The sequence below is a fragment of the Brachycentrus maculatus genome, unplaced genomic scaffold, assembly GCF_059751285.1.
Source record: "Brachycentrus maculatus isolate JH-2025_06_01 unplaced genomic scaffold, ASM5975128v1 h1tg000294l, whole genome shotgun sequence".
NCBI classification, from domain to species: domain Eukaryota; kingdom Metazoa; phylum Arthropoda; class Insecta; order Trichoptera; family Brachycentridae; genus Brachycentrus; species Brachycentrus maculatus.
Genome location: NW_028281045.1, coordinates 405,284 through 423,233, shown reverse-complemented (window position 1 = coordinate 423,233; position 17,950 = coordinate 405,284). Strand labels below are relative to the sequence as shown.

Genomic DNA, 17,950 nt, shown 5'->3' with positions numbered 1-17,950 from the left:
CGCGTATTTATCTCTTACATAAAATGCACATATTGAAATGTGTGTGTTCTGATGTGTTACAGTATGTTAAGGTGTGTGAAACTCACCTGAACAGAAATGAATATTCGTTCTGCATTCATTTGTACAGAGTCAAGTATTAGCACAGGTGAACGGAGTTTTGTTTACACGGTACATTAATTTCACGTGATATCATATTACGTTTTCATACACTTACATATATAACGTTTTCATGCAACTGAATGATATTTGCAGAGAGCGCCAAATCAGGCGTCAAGTAAAATAAAATGTTTACAGCATTTTGAGTGTGTCCAAATCTGGATTACCTCCAATTATAGGATTTTTTTTGACATCTCAACACAGAATGAAGAAGTATATGGAAGTCTGGACTTTTACGGGGCTAACATAACTAACCGCCATAGGCTGGTTTACGTGATCACTTTACACACGTGTAACATTCAACAACCACACTATTCAAATTCTTGGAAGTTCTATATATATATGAACCAATATTGAAACATTGTTCTTGAATCAATACTTCACTAGAGACATCTATTGTTGAGATGAGAAGAAGCTTTTTATTGAGCAGAAACTCTTTTATTAGTATGTGAGGTCCGAATCCTGGATTATAATCACACACATGAGAAACGCCAGAAAATATCATTTTCATTTTTATCAATATATCTCCTATAATTGGAGATAATCGAGATTTGTGAACAAGTATTTGGACACACTCAAAATGTTGTAAATTATTAGTTTTATTTACAAAACGAATCACCCTGTTTTATCAAGCTTAAGGGAAAAGTCTACCAAACAATGGATCATTCTCATGATGTGTTATTATTGGCTAATAAATAAATATCACAAGAATATCGGTTACATTCTTATTGAAATCTGTAGAGAGTGAGGGAGATATGAAGGTTTAAAAATAATATATTTTAATAAAACGAAAAACGGACATCGCTATACGTCATCGGGTGTATTATTTTTATGTATCCGCTTTATAGAACTGTACTAGTAGTAGTGTGGATTCGTTTCTGTGACGTCATTCGTTACTAACTTACGAAAACAAGGTTTTTTCGAAGGCGAATTTCGCAAAAGAAAATGATGAACGAAAATATTGATTATATCTGCTGTTATAAACACAAAGCGAATCTGATACAATCCTTTATAGGTTGAGTATGTTAAATTTAATATTCCTCCCGTCTGCAAATAATCCAATGTATACTACATATCGCTCACTCCTTTCAAAAACGTCATAAATAAAACATCGTCATTTTTCAGTTGTGCATGTTTTCGGAATGCCCAGAAAATGTACTATATCCCAGGAAAAGAGGCATATTTTTAACTTGTTTTGTTGTTTTTGCATTTTGAAGAAAAGGTATAGTTTAATTATTTTTTTAAATATACTAAATATTTTTCAAATGGAGAAAAAACCTTCAGATTGTACCTAAAAAGATTTGTTGCACAGTAAAAAGTTACATAAGTGGCTTGATATTGTTAAACTCTAAAAACGTTCTCCTGAAGTATCACGTTTTTTTATTTATGACGTTCTTGAAAGGAGTGAGCGATATGTTGTATTTTATAACACGTACGAGCCAAATACATTTTTTATCGTTTTTCTTGTTTGTCTATTTTTTAGTGATATCTAATTTGCTGTAAAGGCTAACCCCAAGGATATCATGCCCGAGTTGTCCGACATGAGTCGTAAACAAAAGTTGCCATAATTAAAAAATGATTAGTGTTGCCATCATTACGACTCTGTTAATTTATCATTGTCCAATTTTCGCGATGTACCTTGCAACACTGCATAATGATTGTATTGTCTGTTCGAGTGTAATTTTCTTTTTATATATTTTTTTACTGTGTCCGGATTTTTTTTAAAGTAATTGTTGGTTTAGTATGGCGGCCATGAAAAAAAAAACAATGAGATCACTGCTTAGATATTAATTTTAGTTTATATAATTTAAACCCTTGTATTTCTAATGCTCAGACGGGTTAATAGACATACAAGTCTGTAGAAGTTAGAATTTTCAAAAATACACATATTTAAAGCAGTACTCATGATTCACAGAAGTATTTAAGATCTTGTGTAAAAACTTCAGTACGCATCGTGTGCACAGACTATGACAGCGCGCCGCGCAGGCTTGCCAACTCGACGACTAACGCACTTGCTAGTCATAAGTATAAAAGATGTGGGCAGGCAGAGGCGTGCATTCTATATAGGCAGAAAAGCAGTGCCTACCCTGGATTACTCGCGTTCTATATAGAAACACGACCAGCGCCTACTATGCCTTATCCTAAGCTAACCCTATTGTTTTTAGGGGTCCGAAAATTGAGTAGTGTGGTCGTCAAACATGGATAGAATTGGTGAATGTTACACGTGTGTAAAGTGATCACATGAACTAGCCTATGACGGTCGTAAGCCTTGAAAATACCTAGACTTCCATATTCTTCTTCATCTATGTTGAGATGTCAAAAAACGTAAAAATAACTCCTAAGCGGAGATAATCTAGACTTGTGAATAAGTATTCGGACACACTCAAAATGTTGATAATTTATTCATTGTCATTTATCATAACTTTCATATTAATTAAAATGTCACATTTTTTTATTATTTTATATTAAACCTTTCGCGGATTCCCTGACGTTGTTCAGAAACCCCCAAATCAATTTTTATTTTCCACGGACCCCGTGAATGATCGCAGGTTTTCTAAAGACCACATTCAGAACCACTGGTTTAGAGGTTAAGATTTTATTGCTAGTAGGTATTTTTATATGTATAATACTTAATTCTTTATACATATCGCTCACTACTTTCAAGAACGTCATAAAACAAAAATCGTCAATTTTCAGTTGTGCATTTTCCGGAATGCCCAGAAAATATACTATATCCCAGCAAAAGAGGCATATTTTTAACTTAACATTTACCCGCTCCAGGGCGGAAAGTGTTGTTTTTGCATTTTGAAGAAAAGGTATTGTTTAATTATTTTTTTAAATAAACTAAATATTTTTCAAATGGAGAAAAAACCTTTAGGTTTTACCTAAAAAGATCTGTTGCTTAGTAAAAAGTTCATTAAGTGGCTTGATATTTATTTTTAATACATTTTATTATATTTTTAAACTTTAAAAACGTTCTCCTGAAAAATCAAGTTTTTTGATTTATGACGTTCTTGAAAGCCTCATATATGTGATAGCCTCATTGACCACGTATGGGAGCAAGATTACTAGAATTTCCTTATATGTTCGTCATCATTCTGTTAAAAATAAATTATTGCAAAACTTGCATTCATGAGTGGATGATTTTCTTCGTATTTCGACAATAAACATTGTGTCATCGTATACTATTAAATGTTGAATAACGTTTTAATAAAACAAAAAATATTATTAATTGCAACAAAGACTAATTAAAGTCATTTCAAAATAAAGCTAGACTTCCTTAAATCATAACGTATATGATAATAAATCACACAGCATAAAACAATAGTATAAGGTACCAGGAATCAATTTTGAATAAAAAAAAACGTTAAAAATTGCTATGGGTTTTTCATTATCCATTTGTAAATACATAAAGATCAATCAGATTAAAACTTGCAACTGTTATTAGCGAATATAAATTACAGTCATTTTGGCTTTTTTAAGTGGTTGAGGAATACTATATATCGTTGGTGTACTGGCAAAAAACGTTAACTCGAAAATGTATATTTTTGATAATTACAATGAAGCTTTGTTACAATATTTTATTATAACATAATTATAATGTCTACCGGTTTCGAAGCTACCCGCTTCTTTATTAAGACTGATTAAAATTAAACAGTCTTGATAATGAAGCGGTTAGCTTCGAAACCGGTGGACATTATAATTAAGTTATAATAAAATATTTATAGTGATTTTAAAACAAAGTTACATTTTAATTATAAATTGGAAAATCACAAAGTTAGTGCTTCAATATAAATAATATTGATTTTTTTACTAAATGATGCAGTATTATAAAGTTTTAACGTTTTAAGTAGTTTGAAATGTCATATTATGTAATCATAAAAATAAATTATACTTTTAAGTTTAATAACGGTATTTTATTCAGGCTGAAAGCTTTAAATAACAGGGATTTTAGAGTTAACGTTTTTTGCCACTATACCCACGATATATTGGTTACGAATTTAATTACAAAATAGAGATACAGAAAATTATTTATTCGAATAAACAATTTATCGTTGCATTTTGACATCTCAACAAACATGAAGAACAATATTTAAGTCTGAGTATTTACAGGGCTTACGTCCCGTCATAAGCTGGAGTTCTAAAATTTGAGTAGTGTGTTTGTTAATCTTGGGTAGAATGTTGAATTATAGAACTCCAGCTTATGACGGGTCGTAAGCCCTGTAAATACTTAGTCTTCCATATTTTTCTTTAATAGGCGTTCATTACGCGTTGCTTTGACTCAATCTGGTTAAATGGCAAAGAAATAAAATAGAAGGCACACATTTCTAATGTGTAAATTTCACGACGCTTGTGAAGTCGAAACAACAATGCAATTGAAAACATTGAAAATGCAAAGTGACAGCAGTGTCAAGAAGCGCGCTGACCGCCATGAGCATGTTGAGTATTGCGTGAGTTTTTCTTACGTTCAACAGATGGCGCTGCCATTGCGGTAAAAATATTTATTTATTTATATATTTTTACTTCATGTACAGCAAATAGATTAGTACGTAGGCGGGCTTATTGCTAAAAAGCAATATCTTCCAAACAACCAAAAATAGCTGCATAGAAAAAGTTTCACCTGTAAATAACTACTGTGTCTTAATTTCAAAGCAACCGGTGAATGAACAAACGAACATTTACGTTTTTATTTAAACACAATATATGGTATACGTTCTTGCCAAATTCAGATATTTAGTGCCCACTCAAAAAAAATTATCTTGTCTTCATCAAGTGTTGGAGCTTGGTGACAAAGTACCTATTCGGCCCAATTACTGTCAATTCAGACGACGTTCTACGGACATTGCTCAACAAGTGTGTCCTTGTGGCTTCCATTACCACACACACACTTGACTAGATGAAAAACAGTCATGAAACTACTTACTCAATCAAACAAGCGAGTTTTCATGAAAAACATCTTATTTTTTGACGTCTCATCAAAGATGAAGAAGAATATGGAAGTCTGGGCATTTACGGGGCTGACGACCGTCATAGGCTGGTACACACGTGTAACATTCACCAATTCTACACATGATTGACAGCCACACTACTCAAAATCTTTGAAGTTCTCTATATATATGAACCAATTTTGAAACATTGTTCTTGAATCACTACAATTTCACTAAAGACATCTATTGGTGAGATGAAAAGAAGATTTTTACTGAGAAGAAACTCTTTTATTAGTTTGTGAGGTCCGAATTCTGGATTAAAATTACATACGTACATGAGAAACGCCAGAAAATATCATTTTTATTTAGCTTATAATTTGACCGTTTTGAATATTGAAAGCATTAACTTTGTGGATCATATTGATATTTATTTCGAGAAATAAAAATACTTTGTGTTCTGATCCACTCACATTTTTATTAACCAACTAGTTTCGGCAACAACCTGTTGCCCTCTTCATATGAGTCATAAATTAAACCCTGAAGAGGGCAACAGGTTGTTGCCGAAACTAGTTGGTTAATAAAAATGCGAGTGGATCAAAACACAAAGTATTTTTATTTCTCGAAATAATATATAATTTGACCAGTTAATTAATTTACAACATTTTGAGTGTGTCCAAATACTTGTTCACAAATCTGGATTATCTCCAATTAACAAAGATGAAGAAGAATATGGAAGTCTAGGTCGCCCAGACTTCCATATTCTTCTTCATCTTTGATGAGATATCAAAAAATAATATGAAAAATAACTTCTATGATTGGAGATTATCCAGATTTGTGAACAGATATTTGGACACACTCAAAATGTTGTAAAAAATCTTAGAAAAAGGACACTTTTAGACTCTATAAACTACAAATTTCACAAAGAAATGTGGTGTTTTTTTTAAAAAAATATCCTTTATTGTTTGTACCCTACTTATAAATACAAGGTGAATTACAAATAAGAATTTTTACATATTTACTACAGTGTTTACAAATTGTATTGAAAAAATGTAAAGCGGTGCAGTTCAGCCGCTCTACTCTACAGTACTTTAGCTTCATATTTACTCGTACAAGGGAAAATAAACGTATGTGGTGTTCTCTCAAATATACATAGTCAGTACGCTGTGCGAGAAGCCTCACGTGTTGTCCGCGAAATTATATCGGCTGTCCAATTTTGAAACACAGTAAGGGACATTTTTTTTATAGTACGTTTTTTTGCATTTTTGGACTAAGTAGAACCTACTTAGTCCAAAAATGCAAAAAAAAACATACTACAAAAAAATTGTCCCTTACTGTGTTTTGAGTTTGGACAGCCGATATGTAATGATATATAATGAAAATTGGCGCTAAGTATTTTTGGCATTTTATTTTAACTCCATACCATACAATAACTATTTTCTTTCCGAAACCATATAATTATTTCTAATAAAAACTCATTTTCTAAGCTATACAAATCTATGCCAACACGAATAAATAGCGTACAGTCATAAAAAATATGAATGGTATTCTAATAAAATGATATTTTTTAAGATGCTCCAAAGTGTTTTATTCACTGAATAAATGTTTAATAATTATATTTAATAATATATATATATATATATATATATATATATATATATATATATATATATATATATATATATATATATATATATATATATATATATATATATATATATATATATATATATATATATATATATATATATATATATATATATATATATATATATATATATATATATATATATATATATATATATATATATATATATATATATATATATATATATATATATATATATATATATATATATATATATATATATATATATATATATATATATATATATATATATATATATATATATATATATATATATATATATATATATATATATATATATATATATATATATATATATATATATATATATATATATATATATATATATATATATATATATATATATATATATATATATATATATATATATATATATATATATATATATATATATATATATATATATATATATATATATTTTAAAAAATATATATATTTTTTTAATGACATAATTAGAGTTCCATTGATGTAAAGTATACATGGTTTTACGTATAAAGCGTAAATTTGGAAAATGTGTTAGAATGAGCGTAAAAAAAAATAATTATATTTTTACGGGTTCAGCTATTTATGTTGCCGGGGTGTATATCGGGTCCTTAACAACTGGGCTAATAAGATAAATATATTAGATACACATACAAATTTCAAGGGATGGGGAGGATTGAATGTATTGAACTGATAAATTGGGCCGATAAGGAAATAATAATAAAAAAGACTCACCCGCAAGTGCAGATTTCACAGACGCATTTTTCCTTGGGAGTATCTTTGATCCCATGCGGCTTCTTTTTGTCCGGTGATTCTTCTTCGGGCTTCTTCTTCCCCGGAGATTCATCCTTGGGCTTCTTATCATCTCCCGGCTTCTTCTTACCGTCGCCTGGCTTCGTGTCTTTTGGCTTCTTTCCATCGTCGGGTTTCTTTCTGTCTGGAGACTGGATTCTTGGTGCTTTCTTATCCGTTATACGCTCTGTGCTGTGTGTCATACTAGTAAGGTCATCACGGAGTGTCGTGACGTCACTTCTAGTAACAGACCTGTCTACGACATCATGGGTGGATACGCGGGTATCTCTCTGTAACAAAAGTCAATAAAAACCATAATTAACAATTATTAAATAAGAAGCAGACAAAACAATCGACGGTTTTGTAATTTTTTAGGTATTGGTGAAATAAAAATCGACGAATCTGGTTTTAGTAATTTATATTTTAATTCATTTAAAACCCCAAAAGATTATACATAAATTTTACTTACAAATTCTTTGACATCCGATACTGTGCTTCGATCCACGAAACTTTGCTTGTTTACTTTTTGGTCGGTTTTCGCATCTTCGTATGTGACAACTTTGGTTCTCACTCCATTTTCAATCACGTACTTGATGACCTCCACTTTACTGGTGGATTGTTCGACTTGGAAAGCCTTCTTCGTAACTTCAGTGGTATTAGTGCTGAACTCTTGTGTAGTGGAAAAGACATCTACATCAGTTCGTCTATCGACGGACTTCCTGGTGTCGTCTGTAATTCGAGAAATCTCGTAGGGTTTTCGTTCGTAAGGCTCTAAATCACTTGGTTTCTTTTCATCAGGGTGAGTTTTTCCCGTTTTTGGATATTTGTCATACGGCTTTTCGTCATCGTCTTTTCCTGATTTCTTTCCTGCTGGTCTATCGTTCACTTTCGTTGGCTTCTTATCGGAAGGCTTATCCCCAGGTGATTTATCTGTTGGCTGTTTCTTCGGTTCTAACAAAGTTTTAATGCCATTTTCAATTATATATTTTGGCAAATCTTCGGGTGCTTTGTCCGTTGGTGATTTTTCTCCTGGCTTTTTCTTGTCACCGGGTTTTCCACTCTCTTTACCCGGTGTTTTATCCAACGGTTGTTCATCATCGTCTTTTCCTGATTTTTTCCCTGCAGGTTTTTCGTTTTCCTTCGTCGGCTTCTTGTCGGATGGTGATTTATCAGTTGGCTTTTTCTTTGGTTCAAGCAAAGTCTTGATGCCATTTTCTATAATATATTTGGGCGAATCGTCGGGTGTTTTTTCGGTCGGCGATTTTTCAGCGGGTTTCTTGTCAGTTGGCTTCTTATCATCAGGTTTACCGCTTTCTTTAGAAGGTGTTTTATCACGTGGTGTTTTATCGGATGGCTTTGAATCATCATCTTTTCCTGACTTAATTCCCGCAGGTTTATCGTGCTCTTTAATCGGCTTCTTATCGGTAGGTTTATCATCGGTTGACTTCTTTTTGGGTTCAAGCCAGGTTTTTATGCCATTTTCTATTATATATTTAGGCATTTCCTCGGTTGGTGATTTTTCTCCCGGTTTCTTGTCAGTTGGCGTTTTCTTATCACCCGGTTTACTGCTATCTTTACTGGGTGTTTTATCTCGAGGTTGGTCATCATCGTATTTTTCTGATGTTATTCCCGCAGGTTTGTCATGACCTTTCGTCGGCTTCTTGTCCGAAGGTTTATCATCCGATGTTTTATCTGTTGGCTTTTTCTTGGGTTCTAGCCAGGTTTTAATGCCATTTTCTATGATATATTTAGGCGTTTCTTCTGATGGTGATTTTTCTCCTGGTTTCTTGTCGGTTGGAGTTTTCTTATCACCCGGTTTACTGCTATCTTTACTGGGTGTTTTATCTCGAGGTTGGTCATCATCGTATTTTACTGATGTTATTCCCGCAGGTTTGTCATGATCTTTCGTAGGCTTCTTATCCGAAGGTTTATCATCGGATGTTTTATCTGTCGGCTTTTTCTTGGGTTCTAGCCAGGTTTTAATGCCATTTTCTATTATGTATTTAGGCATTTCTTCAGATGGTGATTTTTCTCCCGGTTTCTTGTCAGTTGGCGTTTTCTTATCGCCCGGTTTAGTGCTTTCTTTACTGGGTGTTTTATCTCGAGGTTCATCATGTTTTCCTGATGTTATTCCCGCAGGTTTGTCATGACCTTTCGTCGGCTTCTTATCCGAAGGTTTATCATCCGATGTTTTATCTGTTGGCTTTTTCTTGGGTTCTAGCCAAGTTTTAATGCCATTTTCAATGATATATTTTGGCAAATCTTTAGTTGTTTCATCTGTTGGTGATCTTTCATCTGGCTTCTTATCAATTGGCTTTTTCTTATCACCGGGCTTTTCACTATCTCTACCTGGTGTTTTACCGAATGGTTTGTCACTGTCGTCTTCTCCTGGTTTTTTCCACACGGGTTTGTCGTCTTCATAAGTTGGTTTTTTATCGGATGGTTTATCATCAGTTGGCTTTTTCTTAGGCTCTAACAACGTTTTAATTCCACCTTCTACGATAAATTTTGGTAGTTCTTCTGGGGTTTTTTCAGTAGGAGATTTTTCTCCAGGTTTCTTATCAATTGGCTTTTTCTCGTCACTGGGCTTTTCGCTTTCTTTACCAGGTATTTTATCTCGTGGTTTTCCAGGAACTTTTTTACCATCAATATACGTCTCTTCTGTTATAAACGTTTTGTTTATGTCTACTGTTTTATCTGTTCTCACGTTAGATATTGTCGAGTGATGTTCAATTGAGGTGAATTCTTCCGTTTTGTTTGTAATATCTTTAATGGTCTTGCTGTCTGTTTTGTCAGTATATGTCTTGCTGTCTGTTTTGTCAGTATATTTTTTTAGGGGCTCTTCTTTTTTTGAAGATGGTTTTTTGTCTTTTGGTTCAAGTAAGGTTCTGATACCATTTTCAATAACATATTTAGGTCTTTCTGGAGATTCTTCAGGTTTCTTTTCTAGTGGTTTGACGTCACCTTTTTTCTTATCATCTACTGGCTTATCTTGTTCTTTAATGGGTTTTTTACTAGACGGTTCATCTTTTTCAGGAACTTTTTTCCCATCTACAAATGATTCTTCTGTTATAAATAACGTGTTGACATCATCAGTTCTCTTGCTTCTCATATCTGACGTTACGTTGGATATTACCGATGAATGTTCGACTGATTTAAATTCATCTGTTCTAAAGTCATCATAAACACCTGTCTTATCAATAACATGTTTCTTCGGTTCATCTTTTTTGGGAGTCAAACTTTTCTTCTTTGGTTCTAACAAAGTTCTGATACCATTTTCAATGATGTATTTAGGCTCTTCAGGTTTCTCTTCCCTTGGTTTTTTGTCATCTTTAGTTTGATCACCTTTAGGTTTTTCATCAGCTTTCAATGGCTTTTTATCTAAAGACTTATCTGTCGGTTTTTTAGGGACTATTTTGCCATCGACGTAGTACGATTCCTCCGTGATAGATGAAATATCCACGTTTTCTGTTTTGGCACTTCTTACACTGGACGTTATGTTTGACGTCGTGGAATAATGTTCAACCGATTTAACATCATCAATTTTAGTTGTTTTATCTTTGAAAACATCTGTCTTTTCGACAGTTTGTTTCTTTGGTTCGTCTTTTGTTGGTGATGGCTTTTTAGATTTTGGCTCTAATAAAGTTCTTATACCATTCTCAATTACATATTTGGGTTCTTCAGGGAATTTTTTATCACTTGGCTTGTGATCACTTTTGGGCTTTTCATCATCCTTCACAGGCATCTTGTCGAAAAGCTTATCGCTCGGTTTTTTAGGTACTTTTTTCCCGTCAACGTAATATGATTCTTCCGTGGTGGATGAGAGATCGATATGTTCCATCTTAGCAGTTCTTATATTAGAAGTGCTAGAGTAGTGTTCAACAGATGTGAAATCATCTGTCTTACTTAATGTGTCCTTGAAAATGTCTGTCTTCTCGGAGATTTGTTTACTTGGTTCTTCTCTTTTCGGGGAAGGCTTCTTTGTTTTTGGCTCCAACAATGTTTTGATACCATTCTCTATCACGTATTTGGGTTCATCGGGAGATTTTTCTTCTGGTTTTTTATAACTTGGTTTTCCGTCCTTGGTCTGGTCACCTTTAGACTTATCGTCATCTTTCAATGGTTTTTTATCAGATGGTTTTCCAGGCACTTTTTTCCCATCGACGTAGTACTCTTCAGTTATAAAAGTAGTATTGATATTTTTTGTATCAAGATTTTTAATATTTGATGTCGTAGAGTAATGTTCAACTGATGTAAACTCATCAGTTTTGTCATCACGAAACACGTCCGTCTTATCAAGGCTGCGTTTATTTGGCTCTTCTTTTTTCGGAGCTGTTCCTTTATTTTTCGGCTCCAATAACGTTTTAATACCATTTTCAATAATGTACTTAGGTTCTTCAGGTGATTGGTCGTCGGGTTTCTTTTCACCTGGTTTTCCATCTTTTTTCGTGTCACCTTTAGGCTTACAATCACCTTTTTCTGGTTTCTTATCGAGCGGCTTATCAGTTGATTTTCTAAGCACTTTCTTGCCATCAACATATATTTCTTCTGTAATGGAGGTTGTATCTGTACTTTCTGTTTTAGCACTTCTTGTACTAGACATTACGTTTGATGTTGTAGAATATTGTTCGACAGATGTATAGTCATCTATTCTGTCTTTTGTGTCCTTAAAAAGGCCTGTTTTCTCAACAATTTGTTTCGACGGTTCTCCTTGTTTCGGAGATGGCTTTTTAGTTTTTGGTTCTAACAAAGTTCGAATACCATTTTCAATTATATATTTAGGTTCGTTTAGGTCTTCATCCTTTGATGTAGGAGATTTATCAGATGGCTTCTTGTCAGTTGGTTTAGAATCATATTTTCTAATGTTTTCCTCAGGTTTTTTCCCAGATTTCTTATCAAATGGCGTTTCAACTCCAGATACTTTTTTACCATCTATAAATGTTTCTTCCGTAATTGATACATTAGTACTTTGAGAAGTAGCACTTTTAATATCTCTTACATTAGTAGATGTGCTGGAAAATGTTGAAAATTTTTCCACAGAAGAAACGTCGTCGGTAATACTTTTAAAATCGACACTCTCGTCAATATCCAAACCAGAGGGACGTTTTCCAGGTTCATCCTTTCTTGGTGATGATGATTTGCCTCTAGGCTCGATCAACGTTTTTATTCCATTTTCTATGACGTATTTAGGGAGATCCTCAGAATCACGAGGTTTCTGTTCAGTAGGTTTTTTTGTAGACGGTTTTTCAGCTGTGCCTTGGAGCCTTCTTCTCTCATCAGTATTCGATTCATCAGTTATGAAGCTTGAATTGATATTTTCTTGGAGGACTTTTGATTGTTTTGAATCTGTTATGTCTTTAGACGACTTATACACAGACGAAAATTCTTCCGAAGTCCTAGTGTCGTAAACATTTTCCTCTCTCGATATACTGCTTTCTTTTTTATCTGTTACTTTACTAGTACTTGCATAATCCGAAGTTTTGGCGTCAAACTTGTTGATATCTTTTTTTGTTTTGGTTGGTTGGGAAGGTTCAATTAATGTTTTGATACCATTTTCAATAACATATTTAGGAGCGTAATCCCTGGGATCGGTTTCGCGTTGTTTGACATCTTTGTCCGTAATTTCGTCATCTCTGAAGGTTTTCTTGGTAACTTCTTTCCCTGTGGAAGAATCTACGAGAGTTCTAACTCCGTTTACAATTATGTATTTGTATGTTGTGTGAGAAGTTGTTTCATCACCTTTCTCATATACCGTTTTATCGAAAACTTTATCGCCTTTTTCTGTTTTTTTAGTAGGCTCACGCTTTGGTGTTTTATCTATATAAGTTCGAATACCATTTTCTATAACATAGTTTCTGTTATCATGGATGTCATCTTTATTTTGATCGTCTTTATTTATCCTGGTGTTTGTTGTAGAGTCGAGAATTATTTTGACACCGTCCTTTATTATATATCTTGTAACTTCTTCAGTAGTAACTGATTCCCCTGTTTCACTGTATTGCTTGTCATCGCTGGTACTCTGCTTTACATCTTTCATGTCCGTTACACTTTTCTTGGTAGTTCGTGTATCTTTTTTATTTTTGACGTCAATGTATGTTTTAATCCCATTTTCAATTACGTAGTTCTTGTTGTCTGTTCGACGATCGATATCTTCTTCTCTCGTCAACGTCTTTTTAGTAAAGTCATCATCTCTTTGAGACGATGTGCTTTGTTTATCTGAATCGACTAAAATTCTCACCCCGTCCTTTATAATGTAATGATACGTTTCTGATGTAGAAAATCTTTCTCCCGTTTGCTCTTTAGTATCTCGTATATCGTAGTTTACTACTTCTACGTTACTTTCGTCAAAGCGCTTTCTATCAGTGTTAACTAAAGTTTTAACACCATCCTTGATTATGTACGTCCTAACTTCAGATGTCTCTCCCGGTTGTGATTGGGTTACATACTCGACATCTCTTGCATCGAATTGTTTTTTGTCCGTGCTGACTAAAGTTTTCACGCCATCCTTTATTATGTACGTCCTAACTTCAGATGTCTCTCCCGGTTGTGATTGGGTTACATACTCGACATCTCTTCCATCGAAATGTTTTTTGTCCGTGCTAACTAAAGTTTTAACACCATCCTTGATTATGTACGTCCTAACTTCAGATGTCTCTCCCGGTTGTGATTGGGTTACAAACTCGACATCTCTTCCATCGAAATTCTTTTTATCCGTGCTAACTAAAGTTTTAACACCATCCTTGATTATGTATGTCCTAACTTCAGATGTCTCTCCCGGTCGTGATTGGGTTACATACTCGACCTCTCTTCCATCGAAATTCTTTTTGTCCGTGCTAACTAAAGTTTTCACGCCATCCTTTATTATGTACGTCCTAACTTCAGATGTCTCTCCCGGTCGTGATTGGGTTACATACTCGACATCTCTTCCATCGAAATTCTTTTTGTCGGTGGTAACTAAGGTTTTGACACCATCTTTAATTACGTATGTCCTAACTTCTCCAGAAGTCTCACCACGTTGTGATTGTGTGACATACTCGACGTTGCTTTTGTCGAAATGCTTTTTGTCAGTGCTTACTAAGGTTTTAACGCCGTTCTTAATTACATACGTCCTAACTTCTTCAGACGTTTTTCCTGGTTGTGACTGAGTAACATACTCGACATCTTTTCCATCGAAATGCTTTTTGTCAGTGCTGACTAAGGTTTTGACACCGTCCTTGATTATATACGTCCTAACTTCAGACGTCTCTCCCGGGTGTGATTGAGTGACAAATTTCGAATCTCTCCCATCGGAATATTTCTTGTCAGTGCTGACTAAGGTTTTAACACCATCTTTGATAACGTATGTTCTAACTTCTCCAGACGTCTCATCACGTTGCGATTGTGTGACATTACTTTTGCCGAAGTACTGTTTGTCGGTGCTAACTAAGGTTCTGACACCATCCTTAATTACATAAGTTTTTACTTCTTCCGACGTTCCTCCCGGTTGAGTCACAAACTCTACATTACTTTCGTCGAAACGCTTCTTGTCAGTGCTAACTAAAGTTTTGACACCGTCCTTAATTATATACGTTCTGACCTCTCCAGATGTTTCACCAACTTGAGATTGAGTTTCGATATTTTTTATGTCAGTTGAAGAGTATTTAGTGTTTTTATCATCTACATTAGGAGACTTTTTACCCTTTGATTTGTCTTTAACGTTTTTAGTTAACGGTTCGAGAAGTGTTTTGATACCATTTTCAATAACATATTTCAATGTTGATTTTTTCTTCTTGTCTTCCTTAACTTCTTGAGAATCAATTTTGGTAATCTTTGTATCCTTAGTTGTTTTAACATCCTTTTTCGTGGATCCCGTGACCTGTTTTCGGTCGATCCTTGTCTTGATACCATTTTCTATTACGTAAATAACATCGGCGTCAGGATTGTGTTTAGAAGAACCCGCTTTCACCGTGTTATCTGCAAGATTATATCTTTCGTTGTCAATGAAATATTTCGAATCTGAAGAGGTATCTTTGGATGAAGTGTCTGTGAAACTAGTAAATTGAGATGTGTCAGACAAACCGCTCGTATCAATTTCTTTTCTGGCGTGTGTCCTATCAGATCTGTTTAATTCGTCAGTTAGCATCGTTTCTCCTCTTGAATCATAGGAAACTTGTTTTGTTCGAGATACAATATCCTCGTCATTTTTCGATTGCTTCACTGTTTCCGAGGAATGTCCAAGAATTACGGGTTTATCTCCTGGTTTACCGGTGTCATAAGAAATTTTGTCATCGAATTCTTTCTTTGAATAGCTTTTTTGGGGAGCCATTCCTGTTCCGGATATACTTGATGAATGTTCGGCACTGCCTGCAGTTTGAGATGTACCCCATTCTCGTTTGTTGTTATCGATAACGCGGGTTTTCCCGTCGATAGTTTCTTCAGCGTAACTACTTTCTACAAATGTGCGACTGCCTGAAACTGTTTCAGATTTGCTAGTAGACTCGAACGCTTCATTAACATTCTGAGAATCGAGAGCATATTTGTTGAGCACGTTGCCTTTTACGTTAGTTCTGTTATCGACGTCTCTCGGTGTGGATGATGTGTCTCGCCCCTTTGGCTTTTTGTCGAATCCTTCGGGTTCTTTGTAGACAATTTTGAGGTTAGGATTACTATCCACATCGTAATTTATTTCTTTAGTCGATGCAATAACCTTGCCGCCGACCGTTTTTTGAAATTCTTTCGTACCAGAAGAAGAAGAGTCACTAATTGGTTTTGCCCCGGGTTTTCCGGAGTCAAAAACTGCTCTTCCCTCGTAGGTTTCCTTCGAACTTTCACTTTGTGGGGTGATTCCCGTACCTGATATGCTTTTGGAAGACGCCAGAGATGCCGCCGCTTCGCTGTTTCCCCACTCACGACTCTGGCTGTCGACGATGCGTTCTTTTCCATCGACGATTTCAATCACGTAACTCTTTGAAGAGGATTTTTGCACCGAACTAGAACTCTGTTGAGACGTTTGACTGGAAGATGAAAATGTCTCGACATTATCATTCGATGTATTTGCAACTGTCGACCGCCTGTCGGGTTCGCCCCCGTCGTTGCCGTAAAATGAGCTGGAACTAGTTTTGTTTTGATTTTGTCCCCTTTTACGAGCCGAATCCCCATCGGTTGTTTTTTCCAAAACAAACTTACCATCCCAGCCGGATTTTCCCGATCGTGCTAGGTGGCTCTTTTCGGAATCTAGAAACGATTCGGACGACGAAATATTTTTCGAGGTGTCCGTCAGAGAATAATCTGCCGGGGCCACGAAAGCGGTGTTCAGACTTCGGTCCGAAATATCGTGGGAATCCGAAGTTCTCCCGAAAGAACTGGAGCTGGTTTCGAATTGACTTCGCTTCGACGACTCCTGGGTCGAGGAAGTGGACGACTGGTGCACGTTAGACGTTCCTTGGGAGACGAATTCTCCCGTGTGCATCCTGGACATGTCGGAGACGACCTCTTCCGCTATGGGGGCGGGGGCCGTCCCGGTGGTGGACAGGTCCACGATGGACGGGGCTTCGGTGATGATGTAGTGGGGGTGGCTGTTGTAGAAGTCCGACATGGTGGAAGAGCTGCCGATGGACTGGTTGTCCGTGATGTCCGTGATCATGAGCGGGTCGTCCTCCTCGACCTTGACGTCGATGTAGCGGATGGTCTTGCCGGAGGCGCTGGTGAACACCTTCTGCGTGGAGGAGACTGACGTAGAGCTGGAGCTCTTGTGCACGGAGGACGTGGACGCCTCGCTGGTGCTGGTGGTGCTGCCCTGCTGCTGAGAGGTGCTGCCCTGCTGCTGAGAGCTCTTCCCCTTACTTGTACCGGCCTTGGGCGGCTTGGAAGACTCTTTTTTATCCTTGATAGTCATCTTCGAAAGCGATACAAAACACTAACAACTATAATATATTAATAATAAGGCACTTGTTATACTGTTGTTAAAATCACTTGTCACGATATTTTTTTAAAAAAAAGCGTATAAAAAAATATATTTCTAATTATTATCGAAAAATGGTCGAAAATTTGATATATTTTGATTAGAAAATATCAAATTGATCACGTTTACTGATTATCTGTTTTTTAATCGCGTCACACACTTATCACTTTATAAGAAAAAATCGTATTTTTCGTAAATCGTTTTACGGAGTCTCGGAGACCCGGAGTAGCAACATGGCGCGCGGAGCGGCCGACGGCCACTTATAAAATGAGACAAGAACTGCCGATACATAGAACAACATCTTGGGAACAACTCTTTTACACCTATTTCTTTTAGCAGCGTGGGCACTTCATCGAAAAATAATATCATGACGCGAAAGAGAATACAACGCAAAGTATTCATTATATATATTTTGCTCTTTCTCATATTTTAACAGTACGCACATCTAGTCCCTTGCCCCGACCGCACTGAAACATTCCTACATGC

The 17,950-nt window shown here is 35.3% G+C and overlaps 1 protein-coding gene across 1 annotated transcript in view; it reads right to left on the bottom strand.

The window, feature by feature from the left end:
* Sdb (SAXO downstream of blistered) overlaps positions 1-17,733 on the bottom strand; it is a 67,314-nt gene extending 49,581 nt beyond the window's left edge. Inside the window, exons 1-2 of the mRNA XM_088267412.1 lie at positions 7,994-17,733; positions 7,468-7,814 (exon numbers count right to left, since the gene is read on the bottom strand). Of these exons, the coding sequence (XP_088123538.1) occupies positions 7,468-7,814; positions 7,994-17,398 (9,752 nt within the window). The 5' untranslated portion in view covers positions 17,399-17,733. The remainder of the gene's footprint in view (positions 1-7,467; positions 7,815-7,993) is intronic.
* Between the last annotated feature and the right edge of the window lie 217 nt (positions 17,734-17,950).